The 27,633-nt window shown below is 32.5% G+C and overlaps 1 protein-coding gene across 2 annotated transcripts in view; it reads right to left on the reverse strand.

Moving 5' to 3' along the window:
* Positions 1-105: 105 nt before the first annotated feature.
* The window catches only part of LOC109536848 (ephrin-B2a), a 75,351-nt gene continuing 47,823 nt past the window's right edge, over positions 106-27,633 (reverse strand). For both annotated transcript variants that reach the window (XM_019903264.2, XM_019903263.2), the window contains 5 exons: positions 24,531-24,664; positions 23,421-23,595; positions 19,964-20,183; positions 6,859-7,021; positions 106-4,431 (listed from right to left, as the gene is read on the reverse strand). In XM_019903264.2, coding sequence (XP_019758823.1) covers positions 4,206-4,431; positions 6,859-7,021; positions 19,964-20,183; positions 23,421-23,595; positions 24,531-24,664 — 918 coding nt within the window. In that variant the 3' untranslated portion in view covers positions 106-4,205. The remainder of the gene's footprint in view (positions 4,432-6,858; positions 7,022-19,963; positions 20,184-23,420; positions 23,596-24,530; positions 24,665-27,633) is intronic.

Genomic DNA, 27,633 nt, shown 5'->3' on the forward strand with positions numbered 1-27,633 from the left:
TTTAGTTCATATCCATATAATGCGCAATTAGTCAAGGATACATGGAATTGCAAAAACCCATGCATTTCTTGATCGGTCGCTAACGTACGAAATAAAATCATCACGTTGTTCATATGCGATTTTATTGCATTGCAAAGCGGTAATTACAAACTAAGAAGAATAAATAATACATTTTGCTATCATATACAGAGTGATACAGATGTGTAGCCTCAAACACTGACATAGAAGAAAATTGGTTTCGACAATACAGATTTGTTATAGAGCGGTTATAAAATACATGTACAAAGTACGGAAAAATATATACAAATTTGGACAATTTATGCAACAAATATGTACAGAACTTTATTAAATAATAATAAATACTTTTTAAGATCTAAACGTTAATTTACTGAGATTTAAATGCGCTCGTTTAAGTAACTGCTTCATAGTCAATACATGTCCATATTAGCATTGCTATTATTTTCTCAGATGTCAATGTTATGGACCAAATCCGTTTTGAAAATTAACTTATCAATCATTACACTGTAAAGAAACATCACAACCAACACAGAAGATGCTAAGTTGAAGGAATAGAAAATACAAATAGTAAGTACTTCTGTCAGCTACATACATATAAATGGCAAATGGTGGTATTGTTCAAAACAGACTAGTTTTATGCTAATTGCAATATATTCGTGTAACCCTGAACGCGAGGAAACGTTTGATTATTGGAATGTTTGTAATATTTTACAAGTTGGCAAATCACATCAATACCATCGGATCACATGAAGCTAATCTATTTTAATCAATACACCACTGTAGTGTTTAAGTGTGTGTAAACTCGGTCTATGTAATTCTAGATTCCTAAAAAAATGGCGGCGCACTCATCACTTCATCTATTTTCAACTCAAAGGTAGGTAATACTTTTCATATAACACAATAAAAACTAGGATTTTTTCAGTCTTTAATAATATACAAACATACGCGTCAAGATCCACTTATATATTTGTCCGAAAATGTTCAACACTTTTTCTTTAAATATTGTATATTAGAAATAAATAACTGACCAGGAAAAATATAACATTTACACGATTTTTTGCTTCGACTTTCCAATATTATACGGGCTTCTATGGGTAGCGTAGCCGACAATCAGAGGAACTTTCCGAATATTAAGAGCAATAATAATCACTTCAATGTGTTTCAGATGTGCACAAAATTGGCACTATTAAAACAAGACTAATTAATTCTAGTCAACTACTTTCTTTCTATTGGAAAACAGTATGAAATCAACATAATCTGGTTGTGGGCAAACATATCAAGTATAATTTTACACACATATATCATTAATGAATGAATGAGATTCATTGAATTTATTCGATCGTGCACCGTATAATTTTGGATTCACATAAATTGGTCACTATGCCCAAGGGCACATTTAAATGATTCCTACATAACATATAAAAGAACTGTACAAATATTTCATATTTAAACCGAACATATCTAAAATAAATGTGACTACTATTATACGACTCATTTACAATTTAATAGGGCCAGATAGTATTGAAAAGTTATCTATGCGAAACTGGCATCCAAAATTTAATTTTCAAACTCGGATAATATTCTCTAGTGCACATGCATTCTTTACTTTAGTTAGATATGTACATTAACTTTAGCACTGTTTAGTTCTAAAAGTAATGCAAGTAAAAAGGGTGTAAAGATCAGGATTCCATTATATGAATCACTATTTTCATAATTGGATAAATCACAATTCTATTACAATTGTTAAAATAGCATATTCTACTGTAAAATTCAAATGCCAATTTCCAGCATATAAATTAACATCAAATAAATAAACAATGTACATTAGATAATACATTTAAGAAAATGCCATCAAGGTAATTGGTGATTTTTCTGGCACCATTTCTCGTTTAAACTAACGCGCTGTTTATTCTTGCAGCATGATCCAACAAGTATTGTGATAATCTATTTGAGAAAAATGATTGATTGAATTAGACTGAATAAAACAGGACCGGTTGCAAACTAATAAAAAATCTGGTAATTATGTAAAGTGCAAAAATGAAATTATAAAATTGATTTAAGGCATCTTAAAAAAGCGCGATATTAAGGAATGTCTACTACATACAATAGATTTTTAATAAATATAAAATTTTGTGTAAAACAATTAAACAAGAATGAACCTCGATTAAAAAAAACCTTAGTTTAATTTGTAATCGAATATCACTTAGAAATTAATGACAGCTAGGGTACCTATACAATATAAGAATTCACAATACCTTAAGCTGAAAATTATAAAATCTTACTTATTCGCTTATTTTGACCAATTGCGATCGGCTATATAAGTCGAATATTGAGTTAAAATAAAATTAGTTTTTAAAAAGTCTGAACGTTTGCTTTGGAATTACCAGAACAGAATATTTTTGTTCTATTATCAACCCAAATCAAACTCAAGATTGAATATTTTGTAAGCTCGGCATAAATTTGTCATATTGAATTGCTGTGATTTAAACAATAGCACAATTTAGAAAAATGACAAATTTGCGCGTTTTGTGCTTTCATGATGTCATTCATTCTTACTATTAATAGTAATGTAATACACGCAACTAACTTACTATACGTAAGCCAATTACGCGTAGTACGTTATTACGCATAAAATCGTAATTAACTGACTATACGTCAAGTTATAAGTAAGTATATATCTCATAGTATATTATAATATTAATAAATATTAAATATATATTTATTATATTATTGATACTTAATATACGTAAGTTAATTACGTTTTTATTGTGTTACTTTTGCTTAAACAAACCAGTTTAGGTCCAAACCTATCCCATGCTGTCTGCAAATTTAACGTAATGAATTAAACAGTTTTATAAAGTACTTACTTATAAATAAAATAACATTATTCTTGTTGGATCATACTACAAAGTTCCGATGAATGAAGGACTAGATCCAAACACCTAAAGTTTCCAGGCCAAGTCCGACTTTTCGTTTTCGAACGATTTATTCCAAAAGTAAATGAAATAGAACAAACGAAATATTAGGTCGATTTCAACATTCGTTTCTACATTGTAAGTATCTACATAATATTATCGTGTCATAAGGGGTTTTTATTAACATTTAGGTCATCATATTTGTTTTAGGTCCTTCATGCAATGTCTCCAATACATACTGTTTTGTTGGATAATGTTTACAAACATACAAAAAGTTTACGGGGAACATCGCTTTTGTACCGTCGATACTGTATACAGAAAAGGCAATTTTCAAGAGGAGAAGTTTGTTTCAGGTAAGATTGCAAATTAATATGAACAATTTATTTGCTACAAGTAATTTTATATTGGTGCAAAATATAATTGAATGAAAGTAACTAGTCAAAAAGTGATTACGATTCATTAGACTAACTAATTCTAATTAGTTAAATTTGTCTTTTCCGTAGTACAGGCGAATTTTTCGGCAAAGCATTCATGGGCGCACATTCAAGTATAAATATATAGGATCATTTTCTTAGTGCCTATTTAGTGAACAATTATTTTGTTTATTATTGCGTAACACTTCTTCTTTAGGGGTCACGTTACACCATTATACAATAAATAATTATAATAGTTTTTCTCTTTATATGGACGATATACTTGATCAGCCCCTTGTCGCTTTATGAGAGGGTTGCGGATGAACTGAAAAATCACCCATCTTTTATATATACATACATTTTAGGCGGTCGGTATCCAGCTTGCAAGATCTTAATATCCAATTAGGGCTAATTTCAATACAATGGAATGTTCAATATTTTGCTGCTTGTTACTTTGAAGCACAAAAACTCAATTCCTGACTTTGCTATGGAATAACCAAAATCCGCAAGCTCGATAATGCCTGTCTCTGCAATACAACATTTTGGTTACAAAACACGGTGAGGGAATAGGATAAACAGTTTTTTTATTATCACGAATGAAAGGGACAATAACAACGATGGAAACCACGACTAAAACATTTACTAAACCATTGCAAAGTCCGTGTTCGACGTGCATCAGGAAATTGTCTTTTCGCACCAGTTGTTCTTCTACATATAAACTACTTATTATATCATCATCACATCAGAGTTGAAATGCGTCGGCAGAAAGAAGTCCAACAAAGCTTATTGAAAGTAAATTTCAAACAGCTCTCGGTCGTCCACAACTGCCCCAATAAACTCGAAATCACAAAAAAACACTTCATCGCATCGATTGAAGGGCGCGAAGAACCATAACGCATATCAGAATAGCGTTCGATAGCAACACTGAAGCATCCGAAGTGCCTCCTAGTGTTAGCTCTTCACTTTTTACCACTTCGTTCGGATGCTTATTGTAGGCCTTCGATTTCTTTGTCGTTGATACGGTACTTCTACTTGTGGTCATCGTTGTGGTAGATGGGGTTGGTCTAGGAGGTGTCATTGATGACCTAAAAGTAGTGAGCGAATTAGTTAAATTATTCTAAATATACAGAGTGAAAATTAAGGTGTAAAGCTTTAAAATCTGCCACTTCGCACAAGACGACAGTAGTTTATGTATGCCGGTAGATTAATTATCGAGATAATTCGGTCAAAGTTTAGGAGAATATTATCTAATATTGACGTTCTCAGGTAAGAAATAAAGTGAATATTTCAGAGGAATCGGAAAATCCCAAATTTATGAATTCGTTTATTTCTAAACTTATTGTAGATATTTTTATGAGAACTTAAAAATTAAAAAAAGATAGCAAACAACTCCCCCAAAAATACAGATCTGTAGATTTTTCGAACCATTTGTGTGGATTTTTTTCGGTGTAGTAAAGCTATAAAAATTATCAACAAGAAAAGCATTTTATCCATCGAAAACTCCTAAATTTCTGATGAGTCTTCAGTAGCTGTTTATTTTAATATTAGTAGAGTAATCGAGGATTTCAACAATTAAAAGTTGGAGTGAAAAAAACAGCTTTGTCATATTTTTAGCCTATTTAACTGCAACTTTCACCTTTCCCGACTAATGTTTAAAATGTAGTGCAGAATAATATATCGGAGAATATACCTCCCTTTGTGAAACTCCCTGTAAGCATTTTAGTCGAAAAATTAGTCCTTTGTGTAATTCAATTTTAGTTCGAAATATATCTTCATACAAATGAAGAAATGAAAAACAGTGCCATTAGTTAGAGAATTTCGAAAATCTAAATTTTATCTAATCGAACTTCGAATAAAGGGGAATTTGGCGACATTTATTACTAAAATGATGCAGTGTAAAGTAAAAATGCCCTTCAACTTAAAAATAAATAATAATCTCTCTCCTGTCTTGGAGATTCGGTCTGGGCAGTGGTGAGAAAAACACAACGTTTATACCTACCAAGCTTTCGGAATTTGAGGACATTTTTAATTAGTTGAAATTTTGTTGGTTTCTATCATCGCTCGGAAATTGAGCAACAGTTTCATTTTTAAGTGATTTCGTCGCGGTTTTTTGGTTACATCAATATTTTTAGAAAAACAAATTATTTCAATTATTAATTTTAGCTTTGGCATTGTACAAAAACAAATATAAATGGCTCTGAATTTAAAAGAAAGATTGGTACTTGGAGCGTTTTTCGTTGTTGGAACGTGAAATTTGCCTTTGAAAATATTGCCGTGCGAACAGGCACTTTCTACAAAAATGCCAACAGTAAACAAACTGAAATCGAACTGCCAAGTAAAGCATGAATCATGGAAAGGGCGAATAATTAAATCATTAAATAATCATGTTTATTCTATAGTTTGGCGTCTTTTTTTCTCGAAGTGTATGAATGTTCAGTTCGCTACCGGCAGTAGACGAAATCGGTCAATAATCGCATTCTTAGATGGGAAATGTAGAATCATTGTGGCCCTTATGGCAAGTGAGGTAGTTTGTGAAAGTGTAGTTAACTTCTTGACGTTTAATGGGCAGAAAATGGAGGATGGGCCAGCTTGCAAAACCCTGGTAAGAATGATCTCTAATCTATAAATCTTTTAGCTTGAACTGAGTTAGTTTTCCGACAAGCAACGTTTTTTGGCTTCTTTATATTTGCCTCTGTTTGATTTGCTGATTTCAAATAAGGTTGGCTTTGAAGGGATGTCCTGTTGTTATGAAACACATTTTCTTCTTTTGTTCCCAGTGGCACTACGCAGCTTTCGGTATGATTAGGGATTTGGGATTATTTTGGGAGGCTTTGTATTTTTGGCAAGCTCATCTCCAAAAAACCGTTTTACATAAGCGAAAATATGGATTCTAGTGTTATATATTTTTTTCTGTTGAAAATGTTGTAAAAGAGTTTGCAGTTGCGTAAACGCGTTCATTTTCAAATCAACATTTATGAAACGCGCAAAATTCAGGATTTCATGGGATTTTAATAATTTTTTGAAGGTACTTTACTGAAGGCACCACTTTGCGCTTGTAGAGTATTTTTCGTTTATGACAAATTTATTTTTGAAAAACGCGATTCACAAAGTGTTTCCGCAACAGACAAAGCTTTACGTGTCCCGGGGCTGGAATTTAAACACCTAACAAAAAAAAAGCAACATTTTTTAGGACCAAATTTACCAAATGACTCAAGTACCCCAGTGAGTTACTGAGCCGGTACATTGGGTTGACGCAGCAAGTCATTTAGGCAACACTGTGCCAACTCCTGAAAATTAACTGAGTCATGCCTACCTTTACGCAACTATGTTTAATCGAATTTGTATTGTTAATTTCATGCAAACTTGCAAATGCTCGTTGAGAACAGAAGAGACGCAATGCTAAAAAAGTGCGTATATTATGGTACTATTTATGTTTTGTATAGACAAAAAACTTGTTTTTCTGTGTGGATTTTATTAAGTTCTGAAAACAGCAAAAAATTCAAATAACTTACCATGTAGGTCGTGGCGGGGGCTGAGTAGGGGGTTGCGTTGGGGTTTGCGCAGGTGGCCCCCAAACTTTGAAAACTATTTTCATGTTATGAGTGGTACATCGTCCGCCTATCCGCCTATGAAGATCATCCGATGTGGATGTTGAAATGAAATAGTAGTCGTGCCCTGAAATAAAACGTAATCATGACAATCGGCGTTGCTGAATCAATTAACGCATAAAATGAGACAAATTACGAACCAAATGTTGCTAATTTTAAATAAATTGAAATCAGTCTGGAGGTAAATTGCAATTAGCATAATTTTACGCACTGTAGAATGTCAACAGTTCCGCAGTTTGTTCTGCTAATGCGAGAACAATTAAATTGTCACAGTTTTGAACAGGATATATTATATTACAAAGTCGAGGAAAAAGCGGTTTTTCTTGTCATAAAATGTAAGTAAATTGTTGCGGTATCGTTACGCCCCATTCAAAGTATCGCTCAAGATCGGTGCAGTGTGACCACAAGTGGAGAACATTTGAAAATAATATAGTAATATTAATAACTAAAACATAGTATAGTAATATTAATAATAAAATGAATTTAAATAAGAAGGTTTATCCTTGAAGAATCAAAAATTGGAATTTCAACGTTTCAATTATGACAAAAGCCAAAATGATAAATTCATATTTAGTTTTCGATTACTTTTTCTCGCCCGCGGGTTCTCCGTCTCGTCGAACTAATACCAACAACTGACGCCATTCATTTATTAATCGAAAAAAAAAGCAATAATTGTTTCTGATCGATAAAGAAACCTGATAATTTGTGTGGTTAAAAGGATTTCCACTAAATAGGCGTTAAATTTATAGCACTATATAATATGAAAAAGCCTTTTGTAGTTTATGGGGACGAGCTGGCATCAGCTTGATATAAATTCAATAGGACTTTTATAGCGCGACTATACTATAAATGTTGTATAGCAGTTTTATGTTGAAAATGCGACCCTTAAATGGATTTTATATAGTTTTAATGTAGTGTTAATACCATCTTGTTCCACTGGAATTTTTATTTAAATATATTTTTTTTTTATAAATAGGGTTTTTCAGTTAATTTGCACTTAAAATCTCATTCAAAATATTTTTTTATAATCAGCCTAATCAACAATTTTGTGCAAGCTACTAAATATTCAAATCATGAAATAGTCGTGATAATGAAGCGATTGAGTGAACTGAACAAAATTTGTATATAAAAAACAGACTTGAAAAAAGCAATAATTTGACTATGTGACCGTTTTTGTTTGCTTGCCATCGCGTTATTATACATATAAATCAACTACATCACGCATTCTGATGGTTACGTAGAAAGGCGAGCAAGTTGTTAAATTTTTATTTCTAGGACCAAAGCTGCTCGTTGAAATAGTAATCCGTAGGTAAAAATATTTGACAAGCTGTCCCAATTATGTTTTTCCTATCGAAAATCGTAAAAAAATATATTAAATTTAAATTAATATTGACACAAACAATTGAATCTGGCCACTGTTTTTGAATAAATGTTTTAGTTCTGTAGCTTTATAAACAACAGTATTATAATGTAAATACAATATGATTTCATTTGTATTACATTGCCGATATGGCAAGAATTGCAGTTTCGACGTTTTCCTATTCTTCACAAATATATATTTTTTTATTTTCCCTGCCGTATGGTGCATAAAAATTGCATCAGACCCCCATAAAATTGTATAGAATTGAATTGTTACGTATTGGAACTAGGATGTTTAGAATGACATGCATGAAGCTGAATATTAAAATTATACTAAATTTATTCAATTGAATCACAAAACTTAAACGTGGATGATTGTGTGTTTCAGATCGTCGTTGCACGGTTTTTACTTCCACAAAGTTCCCGGCTCACCGTATTACCCATTTGGTAAGGATTTTATGATGTAATTTACATAACACGGTACCGGCGCTTAAACACGATGCATTTGCAAATTAACAAATTGAGAAAAATGCTTTATAATGAAAAAACCTTTCGCCATTAATTAAGTGTTACCCGTTTCAAGTTTGCGATACTAACTTTCGAAGATTTGCATTTTTAAATATCTTACGAAAGATCATTTGCGAACTATTTAAACAGCTTTTCAGACGTTTTTTTCGACATTTCAGACATTATATCGGATCTAATTGTAAATATACTTGTAAGTTTTACCCAAGTGTGCTTTAGAAAGTTTTCAATAAAAATAAAAAAAGACGTTATAAATAATACTTAAACCAAATTATCTCTATATTCATTCATTGACTCCAATTGAACGGTTACCAATACTTTCTTGAAATACTCAAAGTAAATGAACAATCCCCCTGTCTTTATATAGCTCCAAAATGAAAGCAGGCGTAAAGTAACCGTGCAAATATTAATTACCTACAGAAGAACTACACAAAATTAAGCTCGATATTAAACTTGGATACATAAAGCCGATGTTATTACAGGCTTCCCTTTTACATCTTTTGAAATAAGCTTCGGAAATGTCTTGATGTCATTTTACGACCTCTCCAACATAATAAATTACCAAAAGCACTAAGCAATTTCCTTTCTTAGATTCGCAGCTTCATCAAAGAGAAGTTGAAAGGTTTAAAAATATCGATCCCTGTTATTTCAGGAGTTCATTTAAAATTGTGTTGACTCAACTACTAAGACAGTGCAGTATTACTTCTTTGAACATTTGTTTAATACGGAAAGCGACATTTGTTTCTATTGCTAACATTTAAAAACATTGAGTCAAAAATACTCGAAGACATGTGGAATTGATGAATGAATGTCTACTGAACACGAAACTGTTACTCAACTTATTTAGTTTCTCTCGTATTTTTTCACTGGAAGATATATAACTATCTTTGATCATTAACCAGAAGATCAATCATTAAAGTAAAACAGCCATAGCTAGAATTCATAGGTTTCAACTTTCGATGGCCATTAGGTCGATTTAGGATATTAGTAAACCTCTTAAGACGATTTGTAAATACATTTATACATCTTACATACGCTCCAAATCGTCTAGACAGTCCTAATGAACTTCTCAACTATATTTTTAAACGTAGCGGTGAATTAATGTGTCACTAGTCCTAACAAAACTATAGGTCATAAATATGTTTAAAAATAAACAGCAAATTTATGAAATGTGAAGAAATATGAACAGATTTTTAAGTTTACAGATCTATGTAGGACGCGTTTCGCGCTAGACTAATTGGTTTTTGTTTTCGACTTGAATTCCTGCAGTTTGTCTGCGTTTTTGTTTTTGTGGGTGAAACACGAATTAACAGGAATTTAGTGCATACGACTCAATTATATAATATTTATTTTTATATCGCAGCTGTTTTTTATATTTTAAAAGTGGTTATATAAATAGAAATCAGAGCTAAGAACAAAACATAAATCATTGGAGCAGATTAAATATAGTTTTTGAAAAAGGTTATTTTTGAAAAGGCCTTCTCAAGAAAAAACAGCAATAGCAACATGAATTATCATTAATGCTCGCTTCTCATCTTCTGATAAATAAATTAGAAGCTAACGCTAGTTTCTGTTCAATCGACAGGGATCTGGGAGCTCGTCTGGTTTTTTTGTTGGTCAGAAGTTTATCGCTAAACAGGCGTCAAATTTACAGCACTATTTAACATCCAATAGCCTTATTGTAATTTATGAAGAGCTAGCAGCACCATCATATAAATTATTAAAGACATTAATAGTATTAATGTTCAATAAATCTATACCGAGCAATTTAATGTTAAAATCTGTCAATTAAAGGCGTTCTGCCTCTTGTAAAATACCATTACAGTGCTTCTATTATTCAACCGGTAGTTTCTATTGATAAATAGCTCTTTTTAGTTTAACCAGTTACTCACTGAATACTTACACTGCATGGATTATAAATTACTGAAAACTTCCAAGGCCTTCAAGGGTTGCGAAAACAATTTAATTTCTGGTTGTCTATTAAGAAGATGCTAGAAATTATTCCCAAACAACATTAAATTTATGTTTCATTTGATAAGTTTAAAACATAATATGCAAAATTACTTGACTTAAATGGAGCTAAAGTTTCCTCTTCTTTCTAATAGACAGAATATAATGCGTAACTGAAAACGTGTGCTTAAAAGACGCAATTTAGTCAAATTGCAAAACAATCACAAGAAATTTAAAAAAAAATGTCTCGGAATAGGAATGGTTTTGTGCCAGTCTAGTTCAGGTTTGATTTTCATTCGTCTTTTAAGACGGTTCTCCGGTTAGCTTTGCCTGTTTTTTGCACATCACCCAATTTTTACTCAGCCTGTATACACATTTCCATATAAATTATTTATTAGCGATTTAACTAGATGTATTGCCAAGAAATTGAACATAGGTTGGCGAAAAAACGTGCTGACATAAAAAGAACGCAATAAAATTTTAATTATGATTATTTATGTTTTACAATTACTTTCAGAAGCAATTACCTTGTTACGACACGTCAGGATTACCGGCATTAAAAAGTTGACTTTTTATAATTTTGCAAGTAATTTATGTTATTAACTAAGTTGGGTTATATTGGATTCTATGTATATTCAAGATATCAAATCCTATAGCCATGATATTAAATTGTTGTTATTTACACAGTGCGATCAAACTAAGAGACTGGAGAAGGAATTGAAAAATTATTCGGAACAATTTTAAAGGCATTTTTTGATCAAAGACCATTTATTTTCACATAAGTTCCCTCAAAACTAAATCTCTAGAAAAATTTAGTTCCATGGACACTAAAACATACACTCTTATATGATGACTATCTATAAATTTTGGGCGAAAACTGATTTTTACCAAAGATTGTTCCCTTTCTTCGTGAAGACTTTGATAAATTCGAAACGCAAATCCAAAAGAAATCTATATAGGACAAAGTATAGAAGATCTAATAAAGGAACCCGTACACTTTATAAAATTTAATCATATCGACTATAAGGCGCAGCCTTTCTGGCTTTTGTTATATTGAAAATAGCACGTGAACGACCTTTACCTGTCCTTTGCATTTTCGGAAGACCCATTTTAATAAAACTTAATGATCGATACATTGATTGACAAAGAGCTTTTTATTTCTCCCTCAAAAGGAATGTGCGTAAGTTATTAATACTAACTTGTAAAAAAAATCATTATTTTTCGCTCTATTTTATTGTTCTTGTTTTTGTCAATATTATGTGGTTAACAAAAATGTTTATTAAAGAAAGTCATACTCAAATGTAACAAAACACATTTCGCCTGCTGCCTTTTTGAAGACTTTTGGCAACATTTTCGTTGATTATGCATATAGATACATATATCTCTTCATGTGGGATATAAACAACGAAAAAAAAAAACGCAAAAAGTAACAAAGGATTAGAAGATAGCGAAGATGGGTAACGTTTAGACGAATTAAGCCAAATCACCATGGTGGTAATTTTATCATAGCCTTTCGCGTCCTGAGTTTGAAATCTAGACAGTCCAGCAGGACAATTAACGTTCACATGTCATCGGGTTCCATTAGTATATTTGCGCTGCACATTAATATTAATGCGAAAGTCTACGGCGCATAAAATAGCTAAACGTCTTATCTAAATAATTTCATGTTCGAATTTAATGAATCATAAAAGACTTCGGCAAAGTGTAAATGTTGGAGCTATAAAACTGGAATTTATCGCTGCGCTATGTGCGCTATCATTATGGGGAGAGGCTGGCGTACACTTAGTTACTCAGCCCATGAAACTGTCTATTTAGTTTAACGTTATTAATACGGCTTCGCAATCAGTGTTGACAAATTATTAAGACCTGAAAATCCCATTAAATTGTGCATTCACGATAAGAATGCACAGTGTGTTTTAATCTAATCAAATATGTCCTTTTAAACCAACCTCAGACCAGCATACATTCATCTGTTGGTCTCAAGATGGTACATTATGTTTTGCACATAAAAACACATTGATCATGAAACAAGCGCATTGAACGACAATAATACAATCAGTATTGCAAAGAATTGCGTTTAATTCAACAATATGAGTGCTGAGAATATTTCGAACTACTGTTTCATTTTTGAATTTATTGAGATTTTTGGTTGTAATTTGAGTTATTCTCCACACTCATTTCGTCAACATTCGTGTGAAAAAAATTGTACACACACTGTTTCCTTTGCATACCTCACCTTTTATAGTAATGGAAAAATCATTATTAATGCTGATAAATACAAACTCTAGTGTATTATTATATTGCACAAAACTCCGATCTTTATATATGCATGTAAGTAAGAAGGATCATCAATGCCGATGAAATTCTTGTCTTTATTTATATATAGACATTAGAAATTCCAGAAAATAATTTATGGAATCAATTATTTTGTATATTTTTGACTCTTGATCAACACTTTCGCTATTACCCGTAATAACCACTTATAATTTAACTTTAATTAACTCGTTAACGAGTAACATCCTTATAATTTACTCGTTTTTGATATTTTCTGTGATTTTTTTTTATATATTCTTTTTCCTGAGAAGCTTGCATTAAGATGCTTCAGTGTAAGGGGTTTCGTGTTATTTCCAAACTATTACTAATGCGTTCGATTTTACAATGTATTTTCTAATTCAAAAGATACCACCTACTTCCAGTTAGGGAATTTGCGTCAACTACACTTAAATTATAATGTTTTAAAAATCTGGAGGTTCAAGAGCAAAATCATGACAATGTTGTCTGTTAACAATTTTATTTAACGATATTTATTTGTTTGACTAGAGCAAAATAATTTTTTTACTTTGTTGCGTTTCTCATTTAATAATCGCGTTTTGTCAAGTCAAATCGCTTTATTCCACTTAAACCAGCTGTGTTGTTAGAACGTAATTAATTTTACTCAACTTTGCCCGCACCGAAAATGGCGATAGGAAGTCATTTATGATTTAACGATGAAGCTAAAATATAAAACAAGATACAATTTACTGAGGTTTATATACATATATTTAATCAACTTGACTTCAAGATGCTCGCACATTATTGGTTATTCCGCAGTTCCAGCTGATCAGTTTTAGTTAATGTTTACAGCATAAACCTAAGTAATTATTTGCTAATGTAGACACTAGTTTTTATTGCTTGGAATTTGCAAGTCGTTTCCATAAATACTCCGATTATTAAGCAATTACTCAAACAAATCCCCATAAATTTGCACTAATTTAATAGCCACGCAAGATTGGGTGTGGATTTAATTTTCAACAATTAACACTTGTTTAAAAAAGCTTTATATTGATTCCTAAACATGGTGATGTCTAGACTGTACGCAATAAACAATGATATTAATCAACGAATTATAAAAGCTCTATTGATACAATATAACGGCCAACAATAAATCAAGAAATTACCTGTATAGATGCAAAATAAAACGAATAATAAACTTGATGTAAGGATAGTTAATGAAATGTAAATAAACCAGTGCAAAGTTAAGTGATCGTATCTACAAATAAGAACATAAATAAGTGAGCAAACTTGAAATCGGATTTGTCCACTTTGTTATAACTAGTTGAAGAAGTAAAGTTTGCTAGTTTTAATCCGTTCGTTTGCCTTCACGGAAAACTTTAGGACTTAAAAATTTAATGAAAGCGAGTTATAACGGGAAAATGGTTAATGTGTCTTAAAAAAGTGTTTGAGTGTCTTTGGAATTAGTGAAGAAACTGCTGCATAAAAAACATTACTTAAGCATTGCTACAGGGTAACTGAATTGTTGTTTAGTCGTAATTGCAACAATAGTGATATAACTGAATTACGTGTTGAAATTGCCGAAAAATAGATAAACAATAGGAGTATTTCGATATTTAGAAAACTACTTAATTTGCTTAGATTGCATGTTGCAATCGCCTAAATTAAAAAAAAGCAACAGCAGATCAATAACTTATTTAAATTAGGCGTTTAGCACGCTTTACATGCTATATTGACTAATAAAAAACACAATGTTAATTTCAAGATAATAAAACTTTTTTCCTTGAGACTTTTCAATGAAATGTTGCTCTATATAAATCCGGTATCCATCGGAATTTGCAAAATAGCATTAACAACAATTCACAAAACGTAATCAGTTAAATTTAGAGCAAATTAAAAGCAACTTGACTAAGCCTGAAAGAAATTGCCTGCTGCTATATGCATTTGCTACAGCATATCTGTAATACAGATAAGGCGTTTAATTGCCTTTGTTTTACACTATTAAAGTTGCATTGTCTCCAAACGAAAGCAGGAACATTAAAACCTCGTGGGTAATCCGCGGGTTAATTCGAACCTCAGATTGTGGAAACAGTAAAAAGGTAATTCCGAAATTAAAACATAACCATTAAAATGACCGATAAAAATGGAAATCGTCATTAATAATAGCGCCATAACCATAACAGCGAACGGTTATAAATATTCCCGAATGTCAGAACCCATTTAAACAGGATCAGGGTTAATTCTTTTTAGGTAAAAGAATCAGGTGAACGAATAGGGGATTTAGTTGATTTAATCGAAAATACTTTAGATAGAGATTACAGATTGTCGAGATTTTACTGGTGATTAAATTAATTAGATTTATTTTATACCTAACGTACCTTTACAGAGTAATAAATCCATGAAATTTTGATAACACTTGAAATAGAAATTATCGAACTTTCCAAATCGCGAATTATTTAGGGGGAAGCGCAGGGCAACATAATCGATTCCATACTATTTTATTGTATGACACAAATCCTTTATCCCTTTGCTATAATACTACGCTCCAAATATGAAAACCCGTGCGTGAAAAGGTCAGAAATTTACATTTAAAATTTGATGGAACCTATTCTGTTAAAACCAACAGCAGCGCTTCGGCATCTGTATGGCATATACTTAAATGCCTTAAGTCAAATCTGATAAATAAATACATTTGCTATTTTCGTATCTAAACGGTGATGTTAAAGAAAATGTCTAAATAATATGAGAGGCTTCACTCCAGCTTTGATTACTATGTCTGGTCTCAAAGACGATGAGGGTGCAGAATGAAAAGGGCCGATTTAAAATTAAACTTTGAACAAATTGGACTCAATCATCACTGCTAAAGGAAAATATACATTTAAATCTTCTTAGTGCGCCTCCAACCATTCTGTCGCTAAGTAAAAACCTTAAATTATTCATCAAAGGAATCGGTATAGTCTGGCTGACTATCGATTTTTGTTATTATAGTAAAGTTGTAATAACGTTTGCCACTCTTTGAAAGGGCGCCCATCGAATATTTATGTTTCAACTTTAAAGGAAACCGATGGCTTTTATGTTTTATTATTGCAATTATATTCTTATATTTTAATATTTATTATATTCTTATATTCTAATGCCGTTCTGTGGGATTACGTGTGCACAAAGGACGTTATTTAACATAGACCCTTATTTTTTATTTAAATGTATTCCCAGATTTTTCGTTTTTTATAATTTTATTAGCTTTAGAACTGTTTTCATCCGTAACAGGTAAATATTTAAATGTTACGTATTTACGTATTGCAGATTGGAAAACTTTAATCACGACACAACAGGCTTTTTAGATCTCAATTTAATATTGAAGTTCTAAAACACGCATTTGTCCGGCTAAATAAAATTGTATAGATAAGCAAATTGACATAAACAACGCGTGAAATCAGCTAGAAAAGCTAAGAATTGGATTTCGCAAATAGGATGTTGTTATCGGTTCCAGAGCAAAAGTATTGGGAAAGTTAATTTAACAATTTGCCGAAGTTCGAAACTCAAGCTGAACATCAGTTTCATGAAATTAATACATTCGAAATATTGCAGTGTCCAAATTGAAACGACAAATTTAATTATTGAAATCACTTAAAATTAAAGGCTAAAATCCATTTTTACTGTGGAGTATAACGCGTGTGAGGTAAAAGTTCCTGAAAGAAAACTTGATGTATTGCTCCAATTTGTACAAAAGTCGTAGTAATAAGTAATAAAATCTAAGATAGATGCAGAAGATTAATAAGAAAATACAATTGTTCAAGTCTTAATTCTAAGAAAAACAAAAGCAAATTAATTCAGGAAAAAACATTAATTTAGATTTTTTTTTTCTTTTTATATTTCTCAAAAAATACTATTTAGCACAATTAAAACGGTGAGAAAAACAACGAACAGTAACAACAGTTATTTCATAGAACCTGTTAATCGTTAGACTGCGTAATATGGAATTGCTACTTTCCCGAAAGTTTACTTTTACTTCCTACCTTTTCTGTAGAATTAGAACGTAAGAGTAAACGAAAAAAATATCGGTAGTTATTCAGGACTAGGACAACGTAAAATTATTGTATACTGAGCTTTAGGAATTTGATTTTAAAATCCATATAACAATTTAATAGCAGTCAAAAAGTTTACGCGAGGCTGCAGGTACAACTTAGATCGAGAGATCATGATCACGAAAGTTCAGAGAAGCTTCAATTATACATTAAAGCTTCAGGTTAACTTCGACAAAAAAATATGTTTTTTTATTATGTCCAACACGACATTTCTTGAAACCTTTCGCACCTATTATGCATATACATATAACTTGAATGATTGGATTTTAAATGGCAATTTCAAAACACCTTTTTTGAATAAGCCCACTTTCGACTTAGACACAAAAAGATATGATAGTTATTCAAGAAAATATTGCATCGAGCCAATAAACCCATTTATCAAATGGACCCTTAAAAGCCTTTCAAAACCGGCAGCCTGGACAGCATTCTTTACTTTACCAGGTAGATTAAAAGTTGGCTTTACAAATTTTTCCACCAAAAATATGTAGTGGTATCTTTGTGGCGGATTGATTTAATTTGGAATGAAGAAGGCATTGCATGTGATGACTGGCAATTTTCTATAGGGTTTAACGGAACAATTATTGGGAAATTTCAGTATGCCGGTTCATATAATAGAGACTCAAAGGAAAGAAATTTGAAGTGAATGAGTTAAAGCAAATACATATTTAGTTTGCTCAGTTGCGATCTTTATGTTGCATGCAATAATTGTTATTCTACCAAAAAAGGGATTTTTAAGCGATTTCAAATTAATACAGTGCATATTTCAGTATGGAACATTTTCCCTTTAAAGTCTTTTAATAAGCGAAAACAATTCACGCAATAGAACAAAGAATCTTCACAGAGAACATTCACAATTAACTAAAAAGAAGTTTTTAACTTGTTTTAAGATGTAAAGATAAAAACTAGCGCAGAAAAAAATATTTTTGCTGCTTGCTGTTTCACCAAAATAGAATTTAAAAACAATTTTTAATTAATATAACGGGTATTTCATTGCAGAACATTTTCTCATTTAAACTATTTTAATAAGCAAAAGCCACTCATACAATTAATGAAAAAAAAAAAAAATTGTACAAAGGAAGTTTTCACTTGCTTAGTACAGAATCTTTGAAATTCTACTTGAAATTTATTTCAAGACTAAAACTAGCCAACAAAAAAATGCGATTTGCTGCTTTTGTATTATTCAATGGCTTGTCCTCGAGTTACTCGTATTACAATACCGCAATAAAAAAAGTTGGTTTAATTCCAAACACCTTCGAAATTAGGCATACATACAGGCGTAGTACTGTTAAACAGACATCTGATTTAAATGGTGAAAAACCAACACATTTTGCTCCCAACGTGATTGAGCGGAAAACCGCTCGTGGCGTAAATTCAAAAAAAGTTTTCGGTCTTTTATTGTTGAGAATTTAAAAAATAGTATTAAATCTGTATGGTGCTAGGCAAATACAAAACTTGAAAGTGAGTCTATTTTAATTAATGTAATTTTATTGCTGCAGAGGAATTTACTATAACTTAAAAGCTTTAGCTTAATAGTGATTTCGAAAGTATAAATCCAATAGCAATAAAACGACATAAAGCCAGAAATAATACTAATCAAAACCCATTAAATAAGAGATTAAAAATAAAAAGCGAATTATATGAAACCTATTATTATAAGGCGTGGTTTAACATGTCGGATATAGTGTGAGGTCATCGGTCGAGGTTTGTTAACGGGAAGTTGAATGTTCTTTCTCTGAAGTCATTTGGCTAAGGCTATTTACTGGCGGAAAGTAGCCGTGCCTAAAGAACATAAAAAAGTGCCATAAAGCCTGCACCAAATTCTCGCATGTATCGAAAAAAATGTTCTTACTCCATCACAACAAAAGTTTTTTCCGTGTTCTTTGCCTCTATTCAAATTAGTTGGACAAATTGGATTAGGCATGGCTGCAGATTAGTACACGCAATTAGGCAGGAAAACGGATCTATTTTTTCCTAGTTTTGTGTCACCATTAATGTTTTTCACATATATGCAACATAACAACTCAATTGTATAGCGAAGTAGGAAATTAGTGCTTCATGGTGGCAATAGATTCGTTAAACTCTCAAATATTAAACGGTTGTTCGGCTTAAGTGATGGATTTGTCTAATTAGTTGCAAGTATCACGATTCAAGACTAAATATAATAGATCAAATAAATAAATAATTAATAAAAAATAATAGACATAATTCAATAAGAAATAAGAAATAATTCAAGAATAAATAAGATCAGACAAGAGTCTGATCTTATTTATTGCAGGAAAATATGGATTGTAGTGGGCTCAAATCAACTAAGTATAATCAGGGTTCTTGTATGGACGCATTTCAGTCATCTGTTTTTTTTTTCAACTATTTTCAGTAGAGTAAAGCATTGAATCCGAGTTTGAAAAAACAGAATTATTTCTGGCAAAGAATGCATTTTCAATGAGCAATTATGAATTTAGTATTATTGATAAATATTTCATATTTCAGTCAAATTGGTTGGTTTGAACAATTACTTTCGCCTTTCTCTTTAAGTATGATTAGGCGAATACATGTCCTTTCTCAAGAGAATGTAGATTTTAATAAGCTTCGCTGATAAAACAATAGACATATTGTCAAGATGCTTTGTGAGCTACTACTTATTCTAAAAGTACAAAAGCTCAGTTCATCAGGTAAGCTGAAAAGCTAAACACGTTTCAGTCATTTCGATTTTAATAGTTGCTTTTATACCTTGTATGGAAATGACGAAATAGAGAGTTGGAAATAGAAGTAAAATTCTGGACAGATTAAATTTTTAGTGGTAGTGAGTAGCTCAGCCTTACCTGGTAAGAACTCCAATCCACCGGGTTGAGGCGTAAACGGCCTGAATGTTATTGTGAAATACATAAGCTTGTAGGGTTTATCGCAAACCGCAATAATTCTGGGGTTGGGATTCGTTATCCTACACGTTTCATATTCGTCTTTCGACACGTTGTATATGATGTATTTTTCCATTTCGTCGTCCCGTGTTCCAGGGGTATACACGGGGCAAATCAGGTTCACCTGAAAGTAAAAACAAAAAAACATTATTACATTAAATTCACAAATCCCTTGATTGCAAATATATAATTGACTTAGTTGTTAAAGCGTACCCGGTAGATAATATATCAATCTTGCTTATGCAAAATTAAAGTTGATGTTGAAGAACTGAACTCATCAAATTTTCTCGCAATATTGATAAAACATTTTCTGATTTAAACGTAAAGGATATCAGTAGTTGATCTGCTCAAGGGACAAATGATAATCTTAGCTGTTTTCATGGGAATTATCGAAAATTTTGTCCGATTTGAGCAGAAAACCAGCAGGAATCGTATCAAGAAGCTTTCAACGTGAAATATTAACGAAATCATTTCTGATCTGCTGATGATGTAAAAATGTCGATGTTATTTATCTCATTACTTTAAGTAAATATTATGTTACTTTTCTACAGGTCAGATTCGTTAATTACTTGACCTATCATCCAATGTAATTTATTTTATATTTGACATTAATATCTGCTCTACCTAACCCGACTGACACTGTTCTCATATAGGTAACTCATTTATCACCACGTAGGTAATTAACCATTAGAGTAAATTCTTTAACGAGAAATATGCGACCTTTAATAGTGCACACTAACCTGAATAAAATCGGCACAAAAATCGCCCGGTCAACAATGATTGAATATCGTTGCTTTATTCATGTAGGTCGCCCAAATTGATTGAAAAAACCCCAGTCCCAAACAATCACTAATAAAATTCAAACGAATAATCTAATCTGTGGAAATAGCAGCAATCCGGATTGCCACCATTAATTATGTTTTGACGGCGGTACCCACGAAAAAAATTGGGAAAAAACAACGGCAATCAATCATTTTTTACAAGGTACAACTTTCGACCGACTTATTATTGTAGGTTCGGTGTGGAAAAATGGGTGTAGCTATGCATGTAATTATGAGAAAAATGGATTACTACTATCTAATTGGGTGAGACTCAAAAAAAATGGGTGCAAAGTATTAAAAACACCTACTACATGTTGAGCAAAGCAAGGAAAGATGGGATTGAGAGATGAAAGGAAGTGAAAAACTCAAAAGATTGAGAATTTTTTTAGCCGTTTGAACTGTTGTGATTTAATTGCAATATGCGTCTTCTAGCTTTAATTATCATTACAAATTTCCATAAAACTTTCTGGTAACTTGTATTCCGCGACTTTTCAAATGATTTCTAATGGTACTGTATTCTTGGCAAAATGTACTCGTTCTCCCATCAAAACGACCATTAATATTATTGAATAGGGACATTCCTCGGGATCAATTCCGAAACCATTAATTATAATATCGTTAAATCAGGTCTAACGTTTTCATCTAAAATTCTTCGACTCTATCACTTAATACATTTGATTTGAATATTCTATCCATGTTTACACGTCAGCAATATCAATAACTTCATCCGCGTCGATAAATCATCTGAGCAGTATCAAATTTCATATCAGGGCCTCGAGATACAAATATAAAAGTTTTATTAATCGGCTTTTAATGTAAATAATGCGTAGCGCGTACGATACATTAATTAAATGACGACAATACCTGTGGCCCACACACAAAGACATCAGTGTCACTTATTCGGCTATTCTATTATTATTCTAGTCGACCAGCTACATTATTCTACGATTTATCGTGAATTGCATACTGTTAGAATCATGCACACAATGGTTATTATAAACTCTTGTCCGATAAATCTTCTGTTCCTGGTTTACCGACCAACAGTCTGGCACTTTGTAGCGCTATTAGGAATTAATGTTTTCAACAAACATTGGCAAAATTTTGGTGGCAAAAAAACGAACAAAGCGCGGCGATTCTTTGAATAACAAATTCTTAACATAACATTTTCTTAATGAATTGGTTAGAAACACTCTTAAATACAAGGACCGTTTTATATTATTAAGACAAATTTATGCGAAAGTAAAGTAAATGAATTTTCCGACTATTGATTCATGAAAGTGTAGAAATAAACGGATACCTACCGAACTGATACTTTTTATGCATATTGGGGAGCTTCAACATTAGGCCAAAATTTCATGTTTTTCGATTCTTTTGCTCATTTCTCAGAAACAGATTGACCAAAAATGTTTTCTTCAATGTAGTCAGCTGATACAAAAATAAGAGAAATACCGATTTTCTTATAAGGCGTGGTTAAGTAACAGTGATTGCATCCAGCAGAACGCTTTGTTGAATTTAATGGTGAAAATTTGATGCAAATGTAAAATTTCTCATTTGAATTAAGTTTCTTGAAAAGACAGTCAGTCTGTTTAAGACAGGGTAAATTTTTTTGTCATCTTCGTCTCCACGAGAATAGAAAGGTAAAGTAATCTATCTTGACGAGCAAGAATACATTGGGCAAGTACTAAAAATTATTTTTTCTTTTCCAAAAATTTAACAACGATAACTTAATCAGTAGGAAAAAGTAGAACCTAAAAAAATATATCTAGCAAGTAATTTCCTTCGCATTTGTTCTTGTCCTAATTATGTCTAAGCATAATTATACAGAAATGTTCTATATCTTCGATGCAACACAATTCAAGTAAACATCAGTAATAAATCGATCATTCTACAATTTGCCTGCCTATCCTTCCATGAACAGTTCAAAAAAGACCTAAATAGCAAATAAATTCTAAGAACAATTGAATTAACCATCCGAAGAAGCCAGTGGTGGATGTGTTGGCAAAGAAATCGACGACGGAAAGGAAAGATTAACAACAAAATTATATCCTATTGTAAAGCGAATCGTTTTCATCGTTGGTGGCGGCGATAAATATGTATAATGTATTAAAATGATTAGGTATCGTTGCTGCCAACTTGTGTCCGCCAACCGGAGTCCACATACATTATGAACAACCCGCTTCCTTCCTCTTTTCCGAGCCATCAAGTGTCAATTTTAATATAAAAGTAGAAAGGGATAGATATGAATAAATTAAGTTGTCTCGGGTCGCGAGGACGAACACTCTCTTTGTAATTTATTCAGGACATTTTCGAGTTTTGGCGCAGCTGTCACAGTTCCGGATATGTATAATGTGATGAATAATATATCAAGGCTATAAATGGAAGTTTGTGATTTTTTTCACTTAGCCAGTGAGTGAGTGATAAATTGCAGAATCCAATTAGATAAATTTTAACTGACGGACAACAGACAACTGATCTAACGTGAGTGCTTAAGTAAAATGGCATTTGCTATTAAAAATAAGAAATATAATAGTTTTACGTACCTGATCGTATTCGAATTTTAAATTATCCCTATTTACATCTATTATATTATCTGTGTTGTCGATCCTAAAGATTGGATTGGACGAGTTCCAATGTATCGTGTAGAAATGGGCACTAGAAGGTGCTGCTGTCGCCAGCACGAATGCTTGAAGACTGAAGAGAATAACAACCACCGTCCTGAAAAAAAATATATTAAAATTAATAAAGAATTAGACATTTAAAAAATTGCTTGCATATTCATAGAATGTACATCCGTGTTAAGCTGCACCAGTAAACACCATTAACGACATGCCTAATTTTTCATTCATATTCAATTAATCCGAACAGAGACAGAGACAATAAAACAGCACCTAATCGATCAGTTAATTTATCCAATTTGGACACACAATTTGATCATGAAATGTACTCGGACGTTTCGATAATTTTTTGAAAACGACTGAACGATGGGATTACGCATCGGTCTACACTGAAAATGACAAAACAAACTGAAATAATCGGACTGCTAGCCCATATTACATGAAGATAATTGAGAAAATTATCCCGATACATATTCATTTGTTCAGCTTTAAACAAACACTAACTGGCATTAATTGATTTATTAGATATTGATTGACGTTTCACGAACTAATTATATGCATTTTATTTAATTAATTATTATACAATAATAATTAATATTTGTTCTAGGAAACATGTTTTCCGAAGCCATATAAATGCCAGTCAGACTAGATCAGAGACATAAACTGGTAAGTCAATAGTTGTTAAAACGGATATTTTGAAATTGTTTGCCTCTTTCCTCTGGCAATTTTATTGAAGCGTTGAAATTAAACTGACCCAAACTAACAAAATAACTTGCAAGAAAATAAAATCTGATCTTCCTTTTTATTTTAAAGCGTCCCAGAGTAAAGTTACATTTTCAATAACCTTATTATTGAAGGCATAAAATATCGACAATTTTAAGTGAGTTTACAGTACTTACAACAACCAACAGCAAATAACTCTATGAAGATTTACACTAAACCAACACCGAGTTAATTCGAGACCGCCACTTTTGGAATTTGATGAATCGTTATATTCTGCGTCTGAAAGAATACTAACGAAAAAAAAAATCTTACCTGAGGACGTTGGTACAGCTAAAACCTGGAGGCCAGAGCCCCATATTGGGATCCTGCAGTGGGGCAGAATCTGCAGTGCCACCAAGCGGTGGCCGCTTTGCGTTCAACGGGTCCGGCCAGCCCTTACCGATGGCCTGAAAAAAATACACAGTCAAAAAAATCCTAATAAGCAAAGTAAAAACGCAAAAAAAACAACAATTAGCCATCCGGAACAGTGCTAGAACTAAAAGAAAGTAAGCCTGAAGAGGCCAACCCAAGAATTGGAACCGAAGAAACGTTTAAAATCAATAAGTCAGTAGGATGTTGATTTGATTCAAAGGAATGGAAAGTGGCATATGCATTCAATAGTTGGAATCGTCCTTTGAAGCTGATAATTTGATGAGAATATAAACTGATGGGTGGATAGGGAGCAATCGTATTTTTGCAGGTTTTTAATTAAAAAATTGCTGTTTTTCTAGTGCTCCTTACAATATCAGCATTCAAGAATCGTTGAAGGGGCATTTCTTGAAGTATTTTGTCGGACTTTTTCAATCACAAAAAGTGCATGCATTTTTGTGATAGTGAATCTTGTTTGTGGTGTTTACATGCATCCTTTCTCCTACTTTCCTACATGAGAAACGCTCGGAGTTCACGGTGTTTCTTAGATGCAAACTGATCCTTCGGAGAGCTTAAAAGGTACCGAAGCTCAACAACTGATCGTTAAAATAGTATAAAAGGCATTACCCAATCATAAGCAACGATTACGAATTTGTTTCAAATTGCAGGAAAATCTATTAAAATATAACACAAATGAAACCAATACTCAACCAAATTCTTACCGAAAAATATAATGGCATCAGAAACCAAACATTGGTTTGGATTAAATTAAAACAAAAAAACATTTTTCTATTCAAGTTTTAATAGAAATGAACCCGTGGGATATTTTGTCTTTCAAAAATAATACAGTGATCCATTTGCTGCAACATTTAATCAACATCATCGAATAAAGCGACGCTTGTCTGCAAGCATGTAACATAATTTTTCATTGTACGTTGACAAATCGACAAACTACAGTGAACGAAATGTATTTCGCCAAATGACCCTGTAAACATGAAAGTTTTTCATACGCTTTTCTGCGCTGCATCCGAAGAGAAATTGAGCGCGTCCAGGCAAATGCAAAAAATGACTTCAAGTCAGAACGGAAATCACTCTCGGGGCTCCGGGTTCTGGAAGAGGGCGTGTTTTTGGGGGTAGTTTTTCGAGCGGCAAAGCTGTATCGCCGTATCGAACAAAAACGATTAGAGAAAGTGTTAATAATTTGTTCCCTTTTAGCTGCTGGACATGGCTTTTTAGCTAACTGGATTTGTCAGTTATAGGGGATTAAGTTTAATTTAGCGAAGAGTTTAATAACTCAGAAATAGTAACTGCATCAACGTGAATTGTTTAGCCAAGCCAGATGGTCCAGCGTTTTAAGCTTAATTATCTCGGGAAAACTTTTAGTCACACAACTGTTGTGATCATTATTTTAACAATGGGGTCTTACTGTTTAAGATCACTTAGCAGGATTAGTTTAGCTTTTTCTTTCGGGCACTTGTTCAATTTTCACGTGCCAATAAGCAGGTGCAGCTACATACAAGAATTACGCCAGAAAATTGATAAAACGTGAATTGTTAAAAGTCGAATTGAGCTGAAACTAACGGAACTAACTGTTGCGAAATGACTTTCATTTTATAGAGCATAAACAAACATTGCAGGTAAATCTGCTGCACTTTTACAACATCCATTTTAGGATGGATCTGTTGGAGCGAAAAGAGAGCCAACAGTTGTCGGTGCCAGCCTACTGAATAAAAAAAAACTGGTGGTTATGAAGTTGACCGTATCTCCAGCGTTTGCAATAGCAAACGCAGTTCTCAAAACAAAACGACTAAAGCAAACAGTAATAATTCTCGATTTTGCGAGTCCCGCACCGCTTTGAAATAGCCCCCTTGGGGGCGCGTAAACCAACCCCGGATGATTAATCCGCGTTATTAAACGCAAGCAAAACTAAACCCGAAAAATCTCATCTGTTTTAAAATGACCGTCCTATTACCTTAATAGGGCCAATGTAAAAACTATTTGGAAAGACACATTAGCTGCTGACGAAGATTAATCGCCATTTGTTTTGTTCTTCGTTCTGTTTTTAAAGGCTTTAAAATTGAGATCCGGAGGTCTGCACTTAACGCCGAATATTTATCTCTTTGAAAATTAACAGCGGATAAATATGATTTATTTCGAAACGATTCGCGTGCTATATTTTTCGTAGAGTGAGCGTCGTAAAAAGTGAACCGAAAATGGCTCTTATCCGGTGAAGAAATTTGTAATTTATCAAATCGAATGGCTGTTTACAACTTGGCGCTTTTGTCACCGGTAACATGCGAATTTCTCATGACTGGATAAGTGCTTGTGCCATTTAGATTTAGAAAAGATGTGGCAATAACCCGAAGATGGGGAAATAAAAATGCCATGCAGTTACATCTTTATAATGACGATCAACGAATTCTACATTTGACATGTGTTTATTCCAAAAAAATCGGAAAAATGTAAAAAGTGATGCTTTAGGGTTTGAAATATCGATGTGAGGTGAACTACTGAAACATCAATACATGAGGCCGTGAAGTTTGACGAAAATGAGAAGAATGATGAGAAGGACGAAGGTTCAAAGTCAAGGATACGAGAACGAATCGAAAGATTATTACCATTAGAAAATCGCGAATTAAAACCGATTTTTCAACTTTACACCTGATAGTACAACAATGTGAGGAAGATTCAAAAATATTCGCGGAGCAGCTGAAATGAAGAAGCTAAAAAGGAACTGAAGACACAAGATTGTTTATCTTTTACGGAAGCAAATGAAACTGCTGCGAAATTATGTGGATTAAACAGATTCTAATAACGAAGATACCAATATGCACAATTGAATTAAATATAAAATTATTAGCACCAAATACAATTTAGGTAATGAAAAGATGGAAGAATTATTGCAGCTCACAATAAACGAAAGGTGATTGTCTGAACCAATAAATAAACTAATGAAAAATGGATTACAAAAAACAACAGAAAACGTACCGGGTGGTTTGTAGCGGCA

This window comes from Dendroctonus ponderosae, unplaced genomic scaffold (genome assembly GCF_020466585.1).
Source record: "Dendroctonus ponderosae isolate FM_Combo_2020 unplaced genomic scaffold, Dpon_F_20191213v2 Dpon_F_20191213_6, whole genome shotgun sequence".
Lineage (NCBI taxonomy): Eukaryota > Metazoa > Arthropoda > Insecta > Coleoptera > Curculionidae > Dendroctonus > Dendroctonus ponderosae.